Here is a 22,391-nt window from a genome sequence, read left to right on the forward strand (position 1 = left end):
AAACAAATGAACCAAAGGCAGTTTTTTTTGTTATATCATTGTTCAGATAAGAGGATGGCACATCTCGCCAATATAATGCAGGGAACTTGCGTTGGAAACAACGAAACAGATTGATAGAAACCGTGTAGCACAGTCGGTTGCTTGACCTACTCATCTGACCATTCTTTTAACTTGTACCTTGGTTCTGTTCTTTGCTCCGGCTAGGACGGCACGAGACACAATAAACTGGAAGCTTTGGAGGAACCATTTGGCATCTTTCCAGACATGTTTTTGACGCTTGATGATACCAGCAGGATCACCTGCCTTGGTGTTGCTAATCTTATGAGCTTGTGCCAAACGGCAAACACATCATGGGAATACCAGAATTTGCTAATCTGTATGCGCCTAATTCAAGCCTCAACCGCTGAGTTAGAATCTCGGAAATTTCATGGAAATCCAGCAGAAATTATACTGTTTTCGGCCAAGTTCTTGCCACATTGGTGTGAAATTTCTAGGCTCCAAAGGGGACCATGATATCTCCTTATCAATGTGGATTCCAAGTTATATTTTCAGTGTAAAAAATATATTAGTAAAATTAGTGGATGTCATCATAAAAGTATATATATATTAGAAAATATTATTGTCTGTGAGAATGACATACGAGCATAAAGCCCATATGTCATCATCACACCGATATTATTTTTTAACTTTTATAATTTTTATAATGATACATAGTAAATTGTTTCAAATATGTTTGGGCAAGACCGGAAGAATACGTGTGCTCCAAATATATTTGGGCAAGACCGGAAGAATGCGTGTGCAAAATTGATCGCTTCACAGAGGCTGAAAATGACACGCCTTGCAAACAGCGAACGCATGACAAGAATAATTTCCCATTCATTTCAATCTGAAACCAACCACTTTGCGTCCAGTGTTCGGCAGAAACGTCCCAGCACCCAAAAACAATGTCACGCCACCTACCTGGAAGAAGATTTCTACGGTTCTACCTGCCCCATCAAGGGATAAGAAGCGAAGATGCTCAAGTCATCGTTTTGACATCAAGGCTTCTTTCTAGACGCTGATCATTGAACTTCATTTACAATTTTTAGCAAAGAGAGGCAAGAGAATAGTTCAAGTAATTTTTTTAGCAAAGATATTGGACTTCAATTGAATATATAATCCCTCTGGTCACAAATACATAAAGTTTTAGACAAGACACGATCACTCACGTATAGTTTTGACTATTATTTTTTATTATGATATATTTGTAAAATTCAAAAAATTATAGTATCATGAAAGTATTTTTCAAGATATATATATATATATATATGATTTTAATGTTTTTAAAATGAATATTTTAAAATCTATTGTTACTCAAAGTTTTTATAAGTTTGATTGAATCTTGTCCAGAATGTCATATTTGTATCCATTGCTATCATTGTTTGACCAAAAAAAGTATGTACAACGTTCGATCATAACCAAATAAAAAGTACAATTGAAAAGCGAATTTGTATCCGTTGCTATCATTTAGCAGCCCCTCTTTGAATTGAATAAATCAGACTATGAAAACCAAACCCATCATCACTTTGGTCAATGGCAGGAAAGAAGCAAAGAAAGGAAACCAGAGAGGCGATGCCAAAGAGTAGAGGAGGAAAAGGAGTCCACGCTATAAAGCGGCGGAACGGAACAGCATAGAGAGGGAGAGGCGCGTAATCCTTTCCCACCCTTTCACACTTGCCCCCCTGAACTCCTAGACTATTTAGAAACCGAGGCCTCGAGGAGGGTGGGTATATACGCTGCGCGGCGAATTTGCGGCTGTTCCGAGCCCTTCCGTGTAAGTGCAAAAAAAAGGGCCGTGAATTGCTACGCGCACGCGCAGCCGCCGCGCCAAGAAGCGCTCGCTCCCTTCGTCTCGCCTCGCCGCGTCGGGTGTCGAGACCGCCCCGCTGCGGCTGCCTCGATGAGGCCGCCGGAGGTAGCGCTGGCCGCCGCGGTGGCAGTCGCGCTGGTGGCGCTGCTGGCCGGTGTGGGGGAGGCTGCGGCGGCGCTGATGCTGGAGCGCGCGGTGCCCCACAAGGGGGTGCCCGTGGAGCACCTCAAGGAGCGGGACAGGGCGCGGCACGCGAGGAGGGGGCTGCTCGGCGGGGCTCCCGCCGCCGCCGGCGTGGTGGACTTCCCCGTGGAGGGCTCCGCCAACCCTTACATGGTCGGGTGGGTGAGCTGCTTCACTTTTGTGTTATCTGGAGGATTTGGTTGGGTTAGGTCGGCTGTGTGCGATTGGTGGAAGCGTGGGAAGTTCGTAATTTTCTGGGTTTCTTGGTTCGGGCGGTGTTCGTAATTTTCTGGGTTTCTTGGTTCGGGCGGTGTTCGTAATTTTCTGGGTTTCTTGGTTCAGGCGGTGTTCGTAATTTTCTGGGTTTCTTGGTTCGGGCGGTGAGCTGAAACTGCTGCCTTGACTGAAATGATTGAGCTGTTTGTTTTCATGCGTGTGTTTGTTGGAAAATGGTTGGCAGTTTGTCGGCTGTGCTGCTTAAGTAGTTAAGTTCATCTCTTTTCTCAGTTGAACGAGCGATGATTTAAGTGTTTATATGCCGTTACTTGGTGAATTTTCGTTGGGTGGATATTGTTTGCATTGCACGAAGTTTCTCTTTGCTTTATTTTTGGCGACTCTTTGCGGTCTCGGTTGAATTCAGTTTGCAGATTTGTTCCATTCGTCCTTATTATGCTGCTAAAGTGTAAATTTTTTCTTTCTTTGTGCATTTGATTGCTCCACTCCTGTCATTCTCGATGCTTATTTAGGAGCCCAATTCTGACGCGAGTATCAAATTTGTTGCGCTTTGCTTCTTCTTGGATCATAGGTTGGTAGAGTTGGTTCCAGATGGGAGATTCCATTCGTTGCAATCCTTGGTTTATTTCATTTCCTTAGTTGCTTTTGCTTAAGGTCAACTCCAAAGAAAAGAAAATATTTCTTCCTTAGGCTTCAGTCGGGGATCCCCCCCCCCCCCCCCTCTGCTATGTTTCTAGCCTATTTCTTAATCGTTCAATTGAAAGGAAGAAAATAGTTTTGTGGAGGAGTAATCCAGCAAGCTGTAGAAACAGGGTAGTAGAACGTCCTGTATTCGTCATTGAATGTAGCGATTTGTCACATAAGGATGCTATTTCTGCCTATCCTCGAATTGGTTAGGCTGCACATTTCAGTTTGTTACGCAAAACATACCACTGTGTTGTAATTTATCGACCTACTATTTGGCATTGTCATTTCACCAATTCATGCCAATATTCATTCTGCAACTCGGCTTGTTGGTATAAGCTATAAGAAGGATATATTTTTCTTTTCAATCTATAAATATAATGTACTGTTTTTTCGACTATTGCGTCATAAAATTTGAAATTCAATTGAATTTGCAGGCTCTATTTTACCCGTGTGAAATTGGGAAACCCAGCCAAGGAATTCTTTGTCCAGATTGACACTGGCAGTGACATCTTGTGGGTAACTTGCAGCTCTTGCACTGGTTGCCCGACATCAAGTGGACTCAATGTGAGGCCAAGTTCTTATCTTTGATTTCAACAAATGCATATACTTTCAGGAAATGTTGGTATTAGCTATGGAGCTCCTTCTGACCAAATAATTACTATGTTGATTCCTCAGATCCAGTTGGAGTCCTTCAATCCTGACACTTCATCAACATCATCCAGGATAGCGTGCTCGGATAATAGATGTTCAGCTGCCCTCCAGACAGGGGAAGCGGTCTGCCAAACCTCAGACTCCCCAAGCAGCCCCTGTGGGTACACTTTCACCTATGGTGATGGGAGTGGCACATCAGGGTACTATGTGTCAGACACAATGTATTTCAACACTGTCATGGGAAATGAACAGATTGCCAATTCTTCCGCCTCCATTGTTTTTGGGTACAGTTTCCTTGGAGTCCTATATCATTTTAAATTACCCATCAAATAACTGAAACCTACCATTAGTAGCTGATGATATTTTACCCAATATACCACTAGAAACCTTGCTAGAGAGGTCAAATTTAGGAGTGGTGATCGTTGACATGGTGTTGTTCCTTGATAATGTGAACCATTACATGTTGATAATTTGTGTCACAGATGCAGATAAGTTTAGATCTTTTGTTGATTGGGTTGGTACAAATGATGGATCTAATGGCAACAAACTGTTGTCCTGAAGCCAGCAGGTTGCTTGGCATTTTTGCAAGCACACTTCCTTTTCTTGTTGTCACCCAGGACAACTGATGTCACTAGAAAAGTATCAAGTTCCTTTATGGTCAACCTGAACAACTGCTGAAATTTTTTCTTCCATCCTGGAGCAAAAAGATGCCGGCATGTTACTAGAACTGTCATTGCATCCTCTGCTGTCAACTGATTATATGGCTATTCTCTTGCATGCATACTGCAATGTCTTAGTGGCCTTGATGTCATGTCTCCAAAAGTTTAGCCTTGGAGTCGTCTCCAAAATCTTTTAGTGATAGGAGTCCACATCATTGTTCTTGTCTTCTTAGTTTAATTAAGCTGTACACCAGTTCAAGTCTAGCTATACTTCTTGATTGCAATTTTGTTTACTCATTATTACTCCTAACAGTGAATTTTGCTGTCAAACATTGTCACTAGAAATTATTTATCAGCTCATGAATGTTTCAATTCCTTCCAAGCAGATGTAGCAACTCACAGTCAGGAGACCTCACGAAGGCAGATAGGGCAGTTGATGGGATTTTTGGGTTTGGACAGCATCAATTGTCTGTTGTTTCACAACTGAACTCTCTTGGGGTGTCCCCGAAGGTTTTCTCTCATTGCCTGAAAGGTTCAGACAATGGTGGCGGCATTCTTGTGCTTGGTGAAATTGTGGAACCAGGATTAGTTTATACTCCACTTGTTCCATCACAGTAAGTTTATTTCCTTGGAATTACTTTGGGTGTGAAGCTTCAGAAATCTGCGTTGCTATCTTATGTTTCAGTAGCCATTCTTCTATGACCTTTGTGGTGTGCATGGGTAGTTCCTTTAGAAGGCAGACTAAACAATGATGGCAACAAATGTTGTACCAAACTTGGTTTTATTTATTTATTTAATATTCTGAATTGCCATCTGAATTTGAAGAGACGTGCTTTCACCTTACTAGATGCCTGTTTCTTGGTAAAAAGGGCTAGAAAGTAGCCTTTCCTGAGAAGTTCATGAGGCTTGTGTTGTGAGTGGATAGTAGTGTATGTATGAAATGCATTGATAAATTGTGTCAGTAACACAATATTGCTAACTTTATGTTACGGTTGATTCATGAACAACTGTTTCTTGTGATAAGAAGTTCTAGAATCTTCTGTATTTTTAATACAAACCATTGCTTATGCAAATATTTTTTAATGGATAGGCCTCATTACAACTTGAATTTGGAGAGCATCGCTGTCAATGGTCAAAAGCTGCCCATTGACTCCTCCTTGTTTACAACATCAAATGCACAAGGAACAATCGTGGATTCAGGAACAACATTGGCATACCTTGCAGATGGAGCATACGATCCATTTGTCAGTGCGGTAAGTTTCATAGGGCGCAAAATCTTTTTGATAGAATGACCAAGATTTGACGATTTTGCATAACCAACTAATTTTATGATGGGATTATTAGTTGTCATTATTCGTACCTGCAGATAGCTGCAGCAGTCTCTCCTTCTGTACGCTCTCTTGTCAGCAAAGGGAACCAATGTTTTATTACTTCCAGCAGGTTGAATTCTTCTTCTGGGAACGAAATTAGCAGCTCTTGTCCCTTATTGTGCCGAATTCCTTACAAATATTCTTAACCATTTGGCCAGTGTTGACTCGTCGTTTCCAACTGTGACCCTTTATTTTATGGGTGGTGTTGCTATGGTGGTGAAGCCGGAGAACTATCTTTTGCAGCAAGCTTCTATTGTAAGTAGTTGCATATCTGGTTAACTGTTTCTGGGACGTTTCAATAGTAATAATATCATGTCATGGTTTCAGGACAACAATGTATTGTGGTGCATTGGCTGGCAAAGGAACCAGGGCCAAGAAATAACTATACTCGGAGGTTAGTCAGTCTAACTCTGGACAGAATTAGCCAATTTAGATTGCACATCTAGCTATAAGTTCTTAGGCTGCTGTTACATCATGGTTGTATGAAATAAATTAAGCTGTTCCATGACATACTCAACAATTGCACGTAAGATAAAACGTAAATTAAGCTCTTCCGTGACATTCTCACAAGGGTACTTAGGCCTGGGAGAACCTTCCTCACTTCTGACTCCGTAGTCCCCCCCCCCCCCCTGTTTTTTGGTGCAACTCCTATTTTTCATGCAAGCATTGACTGATCAGCAATTCCTATTTAAGTTCCAGCTTTACATTAATAATCAGATGCTGATGTGCATAAATGTCCAAGCATGTATACCTCTCCGAAGCCTGATGGTTTTCCTTTTGGTGCTAACTGCCTGGTCCCTCTTGTCCCAGATCTTGTTTTAAAGGATAAGATATTCGTGTATGACTTGGGGAACATGCGCATGGGCTGGGCTGATTACGATTGTAAGCACAAGTTCCTTCAGACCATTTTAACCACCAGTTCCTCGAGTTCTTTATCGCCGTCCTCTTCATCTTCTTTGCAACTAACTTAAAGCTCTTGCCAGGTTCGATGTCGGTGAACGTCACCACTTCGTTGGGGAAGAACCGGTACGTGAACACTGGGCAGTTCGACGTGAACGGCTCGCTGCAGCGTGCGTCGCACTGGGGCTTGATACCTACCGGAGTTGCTACCATGCTTGTGCATATGCTCATTCTTGGCGCCTCGCGTAGGTAGCAGCCGGGGGGTGGGGTGGGGGGTTAACTGATGCTGTGAATTGATTCTTTATTGTTGGTGTATTCAGAGTTGAGACGTCCCTGCACTAGTCCCACGGGCGACGAGTTGCCATGACATGAGCATTCTTACTGTACATACAGGAAAAAGGTTCAGTGTTCATGGAGCACGGCCTCCTTTCTCAAATGCCAGGCCCTTTCTTCTGTGTTGTCTCTCTTTGGCAGTGCGGTTATACCCACGGTTTCATTACCGCCGGAAATGGAAAATTCTGGTGGTTACTGGGGTTGTAAAAGCTGATTGGACTAAGCTAATTTATTTGACAGAATTCAGATACTGTTGCTATTGTAAACTCGAGGAAACAAGAAAATGAGAAAATCTGTAGAAAAAGACAAAACCACAGGAAAACTATATAAGAGTATAGGACGAGAATCCGAAAACACAAGAAAGTTGGGGTCATTGTTTGCATGTGTCAGGAAATATTGCATTGATCCTATACACAGAGGAGATGAGTAGGTTGAAATGATGTTTACCTCCCTCCAAAATCAAAGGAATACTTAGAGGAGATATTTTTGGGTTTTTTTTTTCTCAACTGTATTAGCACAGATGTTTATACGGAGAGTAATATGATTACTTAAACACTACTGTTTATATTAGTACTAACAAGATAGTTAACTATGTTTAAGTATCTGTAGTCTTTGTCAACATTAAAAATTATAATTTTTATATAGGTATTTAATACTCTCTTTTTTAAGCACCTAACCATAAGCGCTTACCATTGTTAATGCCCTTAGATGTGCTACCTCCGATGCGCTGTATCTTAGAAATGTAAATCTTTCTTCTTCCCTTCTTCAGAAACAAATTTTTTAGTGGTTCTTCAGAAAACACTTGATACAGCCACCGTCCGCCGGCTCTTCGAACGCCCATCACCGTCGACTTCACCGGCGTGTTCGACGCGGACATGGTCCGTTGCGGCGCGCCGCGTTGCTGCTCGGAGCCAGAGCACACGCGGTGGTTGCCGCGCGGCGCGGTGCAGAATCTGAGATGTTTGGTGCCGGCGCCGACGCGTCGAGGGAAGGGAACCCTCCTCTTCTCCGCTTCCCTCGCTGCGTCCCGGCGCTCCGGCGGGTGGCGTTCGCCGCCGTACGGCACGACCGGGGTGGCCGTTATTTCATCTACCGTCCACCCACTGGGTACCTGACAACCGTCCGATCCGTGTCCCGCGGTCTCAATTAAGCACGGGGGACCCCATACTGGATGCCGCGTTTCCAAGAACCGAGCGCTCAATCTCGCCGTCCCGCCGCACGGCTCTGCCGGCCTCGGCGCCGCCTCCGGCGAGCTCCCGAGTCATGCACGCGCTCGTGTGGTTCGATCCAGTCGGAAAGGCTCCTCGTCTTCTCCTTTTCGCGCGGTGTATGCATGTACCCTTCTTATTTCTACCGCCCTCCGAAATGATCAGATGGTATTATGGTATGCACATGATCGAGATCGACCGTGATCTCCGGCCCGGCGGCTATGGATCCTTCTTCCTGCCGGAGCTACCACTAAAATTACAGAACCACCACATGGGGCAAGTCTGTTAATTGGTATTAAAAAATCTTCAGAAGTCAAAGAAAAGCATATGCTGCTCATTCTTCAGTACAGAATGTATAGTAACATAGTTTCATATGCTGCTTATAGGCTCCATAATCATGCGAAAAACTGAAGCTGTGAGTTGTGAGACGATTTCAAGTTATATCCTGGGACATATGTCTGATTCACAATGTTCATTGACGGGCACATTTGATTTGGGTCCTCTCTTGTTCTGAAGTCTGAATTCTTCTTGTTCTGAAGTCTGAAGTTTGTCTGGTTGCTACAGACTTGAACCCGTACTGGGCAGCTTCAGGTGAGAATGAAAGATCGAGCAGGGTAGTTCAAGCAATGATGTCGCTGATGAGTGCTAGTTTTATGAAATTTTGGGTTAACACGAGACATGCGAATTTTATATAATCTAGGGAAAACATGCCAACGAAGGGTTCCAGACGACAATGAACGTACAGAATGCGAGGTGGTAGACTGGCAGAGATTACAATGAGCTTTTATTCTGGGACTTATTGTCTTTTCTCTCGAATCAGTAGTTCAGTATATATAGTATACAGAATCAATCCCTTTTGCAAGCAACGATTGTTTGCTGTGTATTAAAGATTCCAAGGCACACTAATTTCATGCCTTCCATGTATTGATACTAAGAACAATACAGAAATGAAAGAAAAAAAATGCGTCGATGTATTTTAGCTCCTCTCAGTTCATACGACCATTTGGTGTCAAAAAAAAGAGAAGACAAACTTATACGATCACTGTCAGTCAGCTTCATTTCATAGATTAGGCAACCTTTTGTGTAATCTATACAGTTTTGTCGTAGCGCATGTTTGGAACACATGAAAGGAATTTGGCGAGAAACGATTCAATTCCATGTCCCAAACGTGCTTCAACAACCGCTGCTTCAATCACCTAGCATATCGAGTCCCTGCGAGAAATATGAACTCGCCCCAACGCGCAGGCGCAGATGCAGCATGATCAAAACAAAAAATGGAAATCAAAACAAGGCAAAAGAACATGTTAATATGGAAAATAATCCTACGAGACCTAATTTATGGTGTGACATATGATATTTTGTTTTCTCTTTATTTTCCATCTAAAATTTTCTAACTCATCTATACGTTTTACGCTTATGCCGCATGTCACACTATGAATTAATTACAACCCTAAATACATGACACCATGTCTCGTTGGATTATTTTCCTGTCAATATAGCTGGGCATCTGAGCATGTGCATCACCATGCGTGCTCTGCGTCGGCATCCTACCTCTTTCTTATGCCGCGGGAACCACCAGGCGCGCGCCGACCCTCCCTCCTCCCATGAAACACCCGCCAGCCAACTCCCCTCGTCCCCGCGTGCTTCCCCTGCAGCCTCACAGCGCTCCGGTACGCTGCTCAGAGTCAGTGCACAGGAGACACGGCATGGCTGCTGGGCTACGCGCGGGCGCGCCTGGCGTACCGGGAGCGCGCGGCGCGGTGCAGAAGCTAGCTGAGATGTCTGGTGCCGGTGCGTAGAGGGAAGGGCGCACTCCTATTGCTAGCTTCCATCGCCGCCTCGCGGCTCTCCGGCGGGTGGCGTTGGCCGCCGGACATCGCGGCCAGGGGTGGTCGGTGTTTCATTTCCCGACACGGAGTAGCTGGGAACCGTCCGATTTAGGGCATGCTTGGTTGGGCGGAGGTTTTTGATTTGTTTGGCTTTTAACTGATGATTTTTTTATTAATTTTATAATAAATTTTTAGTTTTTTACACATCAAAAATCAAAAAGTTCATCTCAACCGGTTTAGCTTTTAGTTTATTTACTCAAAATCTAGTTTTTTAGCTTTTCAAAAACTAACTTATAGCTGGACTTTTTGGTTCAGCTTCTGACTTATGAGATTAAAAATTGAACCAAGCATGCCCCTTATCTCGTGGTCACGATTAAGCTTGGGAGACCACATCCTGCCTCATTTCCAAGAACCGAGCGTTCCCTCATCGTACTTCGTCGGTCTCACCGCCGCCCTTCCAGTGAGCTCTCGAGTTCTGCATGCGCATGTGTTGGTACAATTGAGTTAAATGTAACAACCAGTTGACCCAAAAATCTAAGTTGGTGGAGAAAGTTAGGTAATTCACTTTGTGTGTGTTTGGTTGGAAAACAATGTTGGATGAGATAGAGATATTTTTTTTTTAAGGATGAGATGATCCGATTTTCTGTTGGATTGTATGGATGGGATGAACCAAATTTTGGTTTGGTTAGTGGGATTAGAATAGATAGGATAAGTTAGTTTTCTGTTTGGTTGGATGAATTGGATAAATTGAGTTGGTTTTAGGTATTTTTCATTAGCGCTTGGATGATTTTATGTATGTTTGAATTTATTTGAATTCAAATTGAATTAAAAAAAATAATGTCACATGAAATGATAAAAATGCATATAAATGGGACATTGCAGAGAAACTCAATTTTTCTTGAAAATGTTTTTATAAATTTTTACATCATATGAGAAGAATATTAGTAAAAAATTTCAGTTTTTTAAATTTATTTAAGGTATTAAAATTTGCTAGAATTTATAAAAAATATGTTTCTTTAGAGATTTTTAATTAAATATTGGGTCAGTCTTTTTAATTAAACCAATTAAAATAAGTTGCTAATGACCTCTAGTTTACCTATGAAAATATTTAGATTTTTTAGACTATTCTTTACTCTAGATAAAATCGAGAGTTAAATAAAAAACTCGAAACACACGAGCATCACCTGCTGCGAATGCGAGCGAACCTGGACAGGCTCATCCGGCTCTTTTTCCTAGATTGGCTCATCTGAAATTTAGAGGAATATTCTCCTCAGTGGAATGGCCTTGTCCGCAAACCAAACACTTGAACGAGGCTAAAAAACTGGATGAGACGATCCCATCCAACCTCATACGTTGAACCAAATACTATCTTATACTTCAACACTCTCCTCACATAGAAACTCCCTCAGACCTCAGACCTAGAAATACAAGTCGGCTATAATTTTTTATTTAATTACGTCTATCAAAACTCAAACTCGAGATTTCTGACTCTGATACCATATTGAGTTGCATATATCAACCAATCAATCTCAAAAGTCTAAACTAATGAGAAAATATGTACAGTGCATTTATACTTAAATTGATACCATCCGACTAGGAAACCTTCCCCACCATCCGACAAATTGGATGCCAGGGCTCTCTTCATCGTCAACTACAGGGGCACTAGGGCAGGGCGCGATTCACTAAACCTTCGACATGCATGGTGCACTGCTGGCAGCCTCCGCTTGGTTTATTTCTGACATGACATGCAGTGACATAAACATGAACCCCCCCTCCCACTAGTCCAAAGTCTGGTTCAAGAAGCTCTTGAAAACAACTTTGCTCCTGCATGCTTTCGCTAAGCTTGGAAGTTGGGACTAACTGTAAGTCTGAAACTGATAATGTAATTTATGAAAAACGTGTTCCCTGAAAACATCTCAAAGAATGATCATAAGGAGAACTGAGCTGACGCTCGGGTGGCTAGCTCCGACGGCGTTCGGGCAGCCCACGAAGGTTAGATCTCTAGGGCAGCCCACCGAATGTCTACTTATTTGATAGAGGTAGTTAATAAGTTGCACGCCTGTTTAGGCTTGAACTTAGATGCTCATCTTCTTCTTAGTCAGTATCTGAGGTAATTAGCCCCGTATAATTTTAAAAATGATAGTAAGGTATGTGAGTACGGAGGATTGCAGATCTTCATGAGTGCGTCACTCCCCCTACCAGAGGTGTCGGGAGCAGGAGATGCTGCTGGAGGGGAGGTTAATAAGGGTGCGTTTGGTTATAGGATGAGGTGGGATGGGATGGAACCATATCTGTTTTTAGGGATGGAATGATCTAATTTTCTGTTTGGTTGGATGGATGGGATGAACCAGTTTTCTGTTTGTTTTGTGGTATTAGAGTGGATAGGATGAGCCAATTTTCTGTTTGTTTGAATGGATTAGATGAGCTGAATTGGTTAGAAATATTTTTATAAATATATATAAATAAAGCATTACAAATGAACTCACATTTTCACCAAATAATCTATGATTAAAAATATTTTTATAAGTTAATACATCAAATGAGAAGAATATTAATGAATTTTTACTGATTTTTGGAATTTATTTGAGGCATTAAAAATTACTAAAATTTATAAAAGTATGCTTCTTTAGAGAATTTTAATTAAATATTAGCTCATGAATTTTGGATCAAACTAATTAAAATGGATTGTTAGTGAGCTCTAGTTTACTCATAAAAATATTTAGATTATTTAAACTATTTTTGTACTTCTAGATAAAATCTAGAGTTAAATAAAAATACGAACGCAGGACGAGCGTGAATGTACGAGAAGGATCGCTTGATCCAGCTTTTTTTCAGGATCACTCCGTCCAGCATCCAGATCGAATATTCGTGCATAGTGCCCATCCCATCCACGTGATGGCCATCTCCTGGATGGTCATATCCATCGAACCAAACACACGGTAAGTGGTTGGAGAGGCTGATGGCGTGCCTCCGAGAATTTCTGTGTGTTTATGTTGTAAAATATCTGAGGCGAACTTTCGTTAAATTGGTTCCATGCCGTTATGTTGTTGATATGAAGAAGAATCTGAGAAAGACTTTTGTACCAATATTGAGCAATCTTACTTAATACAGCAAACTGCATTTTTAACAGAAAAAACTTTTAATATTGTCCATAAATAGTTCTGTCGCCTTTTCCCTTTCACAAATGGTGATTCAACAAGTATGTTCTGTTAATTCATGTTTAACTTACAAAGGCACAATGTTTCTGCCATTGTAGACTTACTGAATCTAGATTGTAGTCATTATAGGCATATGGCTTGCATATATTATTGGTATTTGCTAGAGCCCCAAAACCGGTATAAGAGAGTACCATTTTCTTCATGCTGTTATTATGGCATCGCTCACAGCCAGCTCATGAACTCTACTGTTAGTTCAACTGAAATTTGGTCCCTGGTTCACTGCAATCTCTTCACTACTTTGCTTTTGAGCAAAAGACGTGCTCTTCTTACTCGATCATGGTCATGCTAGTTAACCCTATTGGCCTATTGTTCATGAGTTATATCACTCACGGTTTGTACCTACTGCGCTCTCGATTAACTGAAGTTTTGGAATCTGGCTTGTTATATAACCAAATACCATCGCAGCATTTGTGTGTGTTTTATCTTGCTTACTTCCATCAGGTCATGGGATACAACTCTGTCCTTAGTCGAGTTACTATTTAGTTTGTTCTCGAAACAAACTTACGTGTGGCTGACTGTACACATCATAGTTATACAAGAGTTAAAGATAAAATTTTATATGTTCGTATTATCTTGATGTAGCGATGAGAGTTTAATAAAACTTTAAAAAAAAAAAAACTTACACCATGGCACGATCGTGGTGTTGCTGGGGTTTGTTTGGACGTTGCTAATTCGTGGGCGCACACGCAAGCACCCGATCGAATTATTCCGACAGCAACCTGAATAAGCGCGTCGTCGCGGTCGCTTTTCTGATTCTATTTTTTATTTTTATTCTCTTTTTTTATTATCTTTAACAATTTTCTTTTAAATGGATTTACGGTGAAAAAAGAGATAGCATTTTAATGTGAAGAGAATAATTTTAAAAATCTCTTCGTGAAGAGAACTGTTAAAGTGCTGAAAGAAAACAATATATGAAATGAATCTAATGGAGATGGTCCTACGTTTGTCTATAGGTAGCACGCTTAGATGTGCTTACGCTAGACATGAGGTACTATGAGTAGAATGACAAATAAAATTGTATTTATATTTTTAAGTTGAAGAAAGTACAATATTGATCACATATTTTATTTGTCTTCAAATCTTTCATCTCAGTGTGGCATGGTCAATGGAAAAATTTACAAATTTGTATGTCTACTGGAACTATAGACGTAACTTTATACGGAGCTGTGATACCATTTTCCACACCTCGTGGCGCTGTGAGCTCCAAAATAATAAGTTTAAGAAAACCTAATGCATGTGTGGTGTGCATGGATGTTGCCCTTCTAATCGAAAGAAAATCGTTTGTATTTAGAGATGCAAGTTTCATTTTTTAGGTAGACCTAAATCCCACTCTTTTAAACTAAAAATGCTACTCCACCTAATTACTAGTTGGTAGCCACTTCATCGATCTCTATTTGTATCATAGCTATCTATCTATATATATCTTATATAGATGTAACCCACTAAGCATCTGTTATTTCTCTGCCCCCACGTTAAGCCATGGCATCTAAATTGTTCTAGCCATCCGATTGTTTTTAGTCCGTCCTGTATATCCGTCCGATCAACTCATGCTGTGGTCTGATTGGCTTCCTCTCCCATCACCTGGTGCCTCCAGCACTAATCTTGCGTACCGACACCTCGTTATCTCTGAGGTTTTTTTTAAACTCTCTTTAAACTAATATTTAAAAAATAGCAAGCGATATTAAATTTCAGAAACTAGCTTTTTTATCACACTAAAGTACATAGTGTGATTTATAATTTGATCACATCAACACATGTAGCATGATTAAGATGATCACGCTAACACCCTATCCCAACGTCTTGTCACATGATACTTCTGTCACACCAAAGTTCATGACGTGATAAAAGAGTCTAGTTTCTAAAAAATTTAGTATTCCACATATTATTTTAAAAATAACTAAAATAAAAAAAATTCCGTTATCTCCCTCCCTGATCAGAAACGGGATTTATTATAAAAAATGGCTTGGATTTGGATTTGGATCGGATGTGATTACAACCCTCGGTGAATTAAAATCATATTGTACAATTATTTCGTTAATTAGATGAATTTTGATTCTCCGGAGATGACAACAGTTGTAAATAAGAAATAAGTGATTTAGAAACCGGAGAAACCACATGTTCTCAGTTTCTTCCTCACAATATAAAAAAGAAATATTTTTTCGGTTTTGGATTCAAATCACTTGCCAAAATCACTATTTTGCATGAATTTAAGTAATTTTGGGGAGAAACGGAATCTTCCTCGCATCTAATCGGGCCTACATTTATTAAGAAAATGAAGAAAAAAAATCTTCAGATTGGTTGCCCGCATATATCATATATGCAGTATAAAAAGAAGCCGATTAAGTGAAGTTATATTTGTTGTAAAGAAAAATATTTGTTTGTATCTATCTAGATAGTCTGAGCTGAGTTTTTATTTAGTTAATCGAATCTAAAGTCGTATAGAATGTGAGAGCTGATATTGTGATTAGTTATTTGTAAGAAAATAATTTTATAATATTAATAAATGAACTCATCTATATGAACAGATGTAGACTCATCAAGCCAAACTATAGACATACATTTGTATTCACTGATTAAGCTAAAATAAAATATATAAATAAATAAATACGCTTCTGTGTGAGATGAACATGGGCAACCAATCAGCCTCTCATTTTTTCCTCCATCCCTGATTCCCTCCTTCCGGCCTCGGACCGTTTCGCTTCCCGCCCTCTCTTCTCCCTTCTCCCCTTCCGAGAAAACCCACTAAAAAAGCTTTCACATTTCACCATCCTCATCAGCGGAGAGGGAGGCAGCGGCGGCAATGGGGATCCAGGGTTTGCTGCCGCAGCTGAAGTCGATTATGGCGCCCATCGGGCTGGAGGAGCTGCGGGGTCAGACGGTGGCCGTCGACACCTACTCCTGGCTCCACAAGGGCGCCCTCTCCTGCGGCGACCGCCTCTGCAAGGGCATCCCCACCTCCAGGTCCCCCTCCCGCCCCTTTCTCGGACCAGAATGGGCCCCCGATAGAGTTTCTTGATCCATTCCGCCGGTCGTCGAAACCTGATTCACTAATCCAGGAAATGTGGTTCTTTGCGATAGATAGGTCAATATTTTGCGGGTGGGGATTTCTCGTTTTTTAGATAGATTTCTCGTTTGTGTTGTCCCAGGGATTGAGGAAACGAATTGCATTGCATGTTTTGCCCCTATTCATAGCCCATTTACCGAATTTTGTTATCTGCCCCGGTGGCAAGATTTCTTGTATGTTTACGTTGGATTAAAAAAACCTATTTGGGTTTTGTGAATATCAGTAGTTCACTGGATTGGCATCTGGCACTGCTTTAGTTCCAATCTGGCACTGCTTTCAATCTGTCAATATTTTGTTGGATATGCAAGAAACATCTGTAAACATTAACATTATCATCCCTAGCATTTTCTTTATACTGGTATTTATCTTCTGGTGCAGATGTGATTTCAGATGTCTTGAAATCGTAATACAGAGAGTTTTTAGACGATATAAAAAAAATAGACAAAAGAGAGGACCATATAGTTACAGCCACAACCCATTATCATGTTTGGGGTTTTACCATAAACTTAACTGTGACACTTTTCCCCTTGAAATTGAACCAGGCATATCGAATACTGCATGCATAGGGTTAACATGTTGCGGCATTATGCCGTGAAACCAATTCTTATATTTGATGGAGGTCTTCTGCCAATAAAGAGCGATCAAGAGACAAAACGTGCAAGGTATGTTCCTTTTTGGGGCTTCACAAAGAACCTAACATGTTTCAGTTGCCAAGGACCATTTGCATTGCTCTTACACAATCTTAAATGTAATTGAGATATACATATAACTATGGCTATGATCACCTGGGGCTTTCAACCTATATAATGCAGTTGTGATTTTACTACCAAGCGGTGGATATATTAAGGATATCCAGCTACACTTTGCTATTCTGATGCATTTTCTTCTTGTTTTATGTGCTATCCGATGCTAAAAATTGTTGTCCTTCAGGTCAAGAAAGGAAAATCTTGAGCGTGCCAGGGAACACGAAGCAGCTGGGAATTCACGTGCTGCTTTTAAGTGCTATCAGAAAGCTGTTGACATTACACCTAGAATTGCTTCTGAACTGATCCAGGTACAGTTGTGAATTCCTTGTAACATCACCAAATCCTTACTGCCTATTAAAGTATTTCTAACAGGAATGGAATCGTTTGGGTAGACTTTTCTCAACATTGTTTCAAACTAATGCAGGTACTGAAGAAAGAAAAGGTTGATTATATTGTTGCACCTTATGAAGCAGATGCACAAATGACATTCTTGTCTGTTAACAAACTTGTCGATGCTGTAATCACCGAGGATTCAGATTTGATACCATTTGGCTGTTCTAGAGTAAGTACACTATTACAACCCTTTTCTCTGTGCTCAACATCCTCCATAATCTTTTCATTAATCAGCTAGATCCGCTTCCATAGCTTGTTGTATGTCCTCTAATTTATGTACATTGTATTCTAACTTGCAGATTATTTTCAAAATGGACAAATTTGGACATGGTGTTGAATTCCATATTACACGATTAGAGATAAATAGAGAGCTTGACTTTAATGGATTCACGAGACAAATGCTACTCGAGATGTGTATTTTAAGTGGCTGTGACTATCTCCCCTCATTGCCGGGAATGGGTGTGAAACGAGCTCATGCACTCATCCAAAAGCTTAAGTCTCATGAGAAGGTAAACCCTGTCTTCTCTGTTGCACATGCTAGCTTCAAACCTAGTAAAAGTTTGACGAACTTTAGTGGCACGTATAATTGCAGATAATCAAGCACCTGAGGTATAGTGCTGTTTCTGTTTCACCTCAATATGAAGAGAACTTCAAAAAGGCAATCCGGGCCTTTAAGTTCCAAAGGGTATATGATCCTGCTACAGAAAATATTGCCCATTTGTCAAGCGTTCCTCATGACCTCAGTGAAGACTTGGACTTTTTGGGCCCATATCCTTTCCAAACATATATTTAAATATTAAAGCTCTTTCATATGATTATCCACTGTTTCATATACTGTGAGGATGTATTCCTTCCTTTATTAGGTCATTCTGTCTGACGACCACTGCATCTAGTTGAGTTTGGAAATAGCTAAGGGCTTTACCTTGGCACCATATCTCTCAATAACTCAAATTGTTTCACTCTCAGAAGAAACACTCATACATTAGGGCTTTTCCTTAATTGTTTTGTACATGGTTACCACAGAATGTTGCCAAAGGCATTGCACTAGGGAACATTGATCCACTTACAAAGGAACCATTTGAGGTACTTGTCCATTTCCCTTTTGGTGCTATTAGTTCTTCCTGCCCCCTTTCTTTCAGAGGAAAGAATTTGGATAACTGCAAATTTATGTGAAAGCTACTGTTTTCCCTATTCATATCACATGTCCTTGTTCCTCCACTTCCAAATGTGATTTCTTCCATGCTGCTTCTGAGCTGTGTGCAATTACAGACACACAAATGTACACGGAAAAGCACGACATAACTACATGAACATACGAATAAAACAAACATGAGGGTTTATGGAAATGCAATAATATTTCGTTAGAGAGTAGAGATAGGTGGTCATGGTTTCACATTCCTTATCTTTCCATCCACTAAAAATGCCTTTACCCAGCATACTATTTTTTGTGTCAGTTGTTACCACAGGTTACCGGCTGCACTTATTTGTTACACAGGACATGCGGGTTACCAATATTTACTTGTAACTTCTTTCCTTGATGGTCTTGCAGCCTGAACCAGAGTGCAGTGCACCTGCTGTTGATAAAGTTTATCCAACGAGAGAGTCTATTGTTCCTTCAAATGGGAGAAAGAGGCTAGATTTGCCTGTGCAGAAAAATATATTGACAAACTACTTCTGTATCCTCTCAACATATAGCAATTTCAATCAAGGAAAGCTTACATCAATCAAGTTTATTTACTATAGTGAACTCTTTAGCTACAAGATAACAAGTTCACAATTATGGAAGTGCCTTGGACTTGATATCATGTACCCTTTGGCCCTCAATATTTAGCAGATGACGGTGTTGGCATCATGTGCAAATCTTTAGTATGCTACACCATTCATACCAACTTTTTATTTGGGTTTATTTTGCACCATTCGTATACAAGACTCAACTGTATATTTGATTATCCTTGACTTGTATAAGGTTTAGCATCGCTTGAGGCAAAGCGGAAATTCAGGGCACCTAAAATTACACCTAAGCAACAAATACTGAATGAGTCTTCTTTGCCCAGTCCTCAAACTGAATACTTTGGTGCCCCTGATTCAATCGAAGATACTAGCTTGCCAACAAATCATATTCAAGTTTCTCAATGTAGTTCTGAGCTTTTGGCCTCCGAACCTACTCAAGATGATCCAGTCAGTGCTGCCTCTCAATGTAGTTCTGAGCATTTCAGCTGTGAGTTCCCCCGTGATGATTCAGCCAATATTTCACCCCAATGTAGTTCACTTGATGGTGGTAGTTATCCTCCTTCCGAGGACACAGGTATTCAAGAAAGAAAGGTATTTGTGTTCCCATCACTTTATTACCTAAACATATCCAGTGTCCTATTCGTATGCTATTACAGCAATCATTTTTCTGTTGTCCTCAAAGTTTACTTGCACTATTCAGGTTGAGGCCGACTACTGCACTGGAAGTACAATACCAACTGGTTCTTGCTCAGTGGGTAATACCTCTGATTTGCGTGATTGATGCATGATTCCATCTGCAATCATGTTTTGGGTTAATTTATTTATGAAAAATCAAAATAATCTTAGCATTGATTCCAGTATTTTATGTGTGTCTTTTCTCCTTTTCTAGGAAAGTTGCCTGGCATATCAGAGCCTTCTTTACTTCCACACAACAGGGAACCATATATACCAGTTCAACATTATACCGAAAGCAATGTGGCATCTACTGATAAAGACATCACTGTAAGGAATTCATACTTCAAAACAGTAAATAAGGGGGCTCACACAAATCAAGAAGACAAGTTAGACGATAAAGAGGATTCTGAAACTGGTAATCACACTCTTTCTGGAGATCAACTGTGGAACTCTGGCATGTTGAAGAGAAGAAAACTTTCTGGTCTCCAAAGTTTTGAGGATGTAAGTGATTGTTTGCCTGATTCTTTTCATCGTCACATGGCAGTTACTCCATTAGTTTGAACTTTGAACCATGGTACATAGCTGGTCTTAATTGTGCTGTTTAGCAGGAAATGTTGCAGCCGATTAGTTCTGACGAGAGTCCACCAGTTGTTGATGAAGGTAATAGTCTACTTTAATTTTAGTTTATTTACTTCATTTGAGAATTTGTGCCTTTCCTTGTTTTGTTGGATATGATCAAACGGACTTGAAAGGATGGCAAACAACATCAGTTATGCTCATCTGTTTCTGGTTACTGTACATGCAATTTGAGGTCATACTTTACTCATTTTCATGCTTGCAGATGTTGTGCATGTTTTGATAATACTTGTCAGCTTAATGATCATGTCTCTGAATGCCCGTCTTTTCGGCATACAAAGCTTTCTTTTACAATTAATTTATTATAATATATCAAGTCCATAGCGAAGTTCAGCATTTAGGAGACATTTTGCCAATAAGTTGCAGATGCAAAGCTTGGTGTATGTCTCGCAGATGCAATCTTAGATGCTTCTCAATCTTCCGTGTGGTTCTTTCTTTATTCTAGCATAAATATTTGACAGATTATCATTAAGACACCTTTCTTAAATCTTAATATATTTGTTTGATCTTAAGAAACCCTGTGAATTTATGAGAAACTCCTGCAGGTTGTGGTACTGATCGCCTTGATGATACGAACATAAAAACTGAAGGCAGATTTGGATGCAATGTTTCCCATGTCAATAGGTACAGTGGCATAGCAGAAAAATCAATGGATAAGTTCGCTGCATTGATATCATCTTTCAGATACCCAGGCTCCCGAGCCAGTGGCCTTCGCGCTCCTTTAAAGGATGTGAAGAACACACTTTCTGTGAGGTATGCAGCTTTGGAACTTTCTCAGTGGCTCTATTTTTTTTAAAAAAATAAACCAAGTATGGACAGTTTACGTACCAGAAATAGTACAGTTCGTCACGAACGAGTATTATTTATTATAGCATGTTTATTTCTGTTGCAGCTCTGTTCTCAGACCTCCAGAACGAAGTAAATTCAGATGTTCAGCTAAGAAAACAGATCTAGGGCCTCATTCAAAAAGCAGACATACAAGTGATGATAAGAAAAATGCCGGCGGCCCTCCTGATATCAGCACATTTGCATACAGGCCTGTGAATTTTTTTCCTTCTGATCAAGGCAAAATCACAACTACAGATGATGTTGATGGCCTCCCTGATCTGGGCACGTTTGCATACACACCCATGGCATCTACTGTCTGCCGTCCTGATCGGAGCAAATTCACAGGTACAACTATGAGAATTGTGGACAGCCCTCCTGATCTAAGCACATTCGCGTATAATCCAACAAGAACTGTGGTCAGGCGTGCCGAAGGGAGCAGGTTTGCAGGAACAACACTAAAGGCAGCTGGAGGGACTTCTCGGAACCAATTCAAATGAAACCACTGCTGCACATGTTGCCTCCTGATCTGACCTGAATAAACCATGCTGCGGTGAAACACTGACCGAAGCATTTTCAATTTTGAACGGATGGAAGCCATTCGGAGATTGGAAGGCTGTTAGTAGCTGCGGAGGCCCCTTATTTCAGAGCCCATATGAAGCTGTTCATCCATGCTGTGAAAGCACGTCACTAGCAGCAGCTCTTCATTTCAGAGCTCATTTTGTGTGCTGCGTGTGTGAAAACCAAGTGTACATGCCCATTTGTCTGACTTGCCGCCTGGATGGCTTAGTAGCAGTCCCATTTGTGCGTCTGAAAAAAGCATCATCATCTGTGACTGTATTTAAACTGCAGCCAGGATACCGTTGTACACCTGTATCTGTATTTTCAATTCTTATGGGCATGATTCAGACACTATCTTTGTTAAGTTCAAAAAAGAAAAAACCGGTTCGGAGTAAAACGGAAATATGTCCTGCCAATTCATGATCAAGCTGAAAGATTCGTAATACATGTAAGGTGGTGTCCTTAACATAGTTTAGTTTACCATTTGTTCATTGTTCTGCCAGCCATTCTCACAGAAGGCAGAGCAAATGAACTTCCAAACAACTGATTCAAAAAAAAAAGTAGAGAAAAGGATATAGTTTTTGGAAAGCTTAGAAGAAAGATATGAGAGAAAAAATCCAAGGGATTTCACTTACAATG

At 40.6% G+C, this 22,391-nt stretch overlaps 2 protein-coding genes across 3 annotated transcripts; both read left to right on the forward strand.

Moving 5' to 3' along the window:
- Positions 1-1,603: 1,603 nt before the first annotated feature.
- On the forward strand, positions 1,604-7,132 carry LOC133921928 (aspartic proteinase 36-like). Its single transcript, XM_062367035.1, has 10 exons — positions 1,604-2,190; positions 3,388-3,517; positions 3,629-3,888; positions 4,650-4,877; positions 5,354-5,516; positions 5,630-5,703; positions 5,792-5,888; positions 5,961-6,027; positions 6,444-6,515; positions 6,617-7,132. Exons 1-10 carry the CDS (start codon positions 1,940-1,942, stop codon positions 6,784-6,786), a joined length of 1,512 nt encoding a protein of 503 aa, XP_062223019.1. The 5' UTR covers positions 1,604-1,939; the 3' UTR covers positions 6,787-7,132.
- An 8,647-nt stretch (positions 7,133-15,779) lies between these two features.
- LOC133921933 (exonuclease 1-like) lies at positions 15,780-22,129 on the forward strand. Of its 2 annotated transcripts, none has more exons than XM_062367049.1 (14): positions 15,780-16,082; positions 16,728-16,847; positions 17,116-17,239; positions 17,356-17,493; positions 17,624-17,833; positions 17,917-18,091; positions 18,334-18,407; positions 18,874-19,000; positions 19,291-19,646; positions 19,756-19,810; positions 19,945-20,231; positions 20,336-20,390; positions 20,912-21,119; positions 21,259-22,129. In XM_062367049.1, exons 1-14 carry the CDS (start codon positions 15,922-15,924, stop codon positions 21,689-21,691), a joined length of 2,523 nt encoding a protein of 840 aa, XP_062223033.1. In that variant the 5' UTR covers positions 15,780-15,921; the 3' UTR covers positions 21,692-22,129. The 2 variants fall into 2 exon arrangements, with proteins under 2 accessions (XP_062223033.1, XP_062223041.1); XM_062367057.1 differs by having other exon boundaries at positions 20,339-20,390.
- Positions 22,130-22,391: the final 262 nt, after the last annotated feature.

The sequence above is a fragment of the Phragmites australis genome, chromosome 1 (assembly GCF_958298935.1).
Source record: "Phragmites australis chromosome 1, lpPhrAust1.1, whole genome shotgun sequence".
Lineage (NCBI taxonomy): Eukaryota > Viridiplantae > Streptophyta > Magnoliopsida > Poales > Poaceae > Phragmites > Phragmites australis.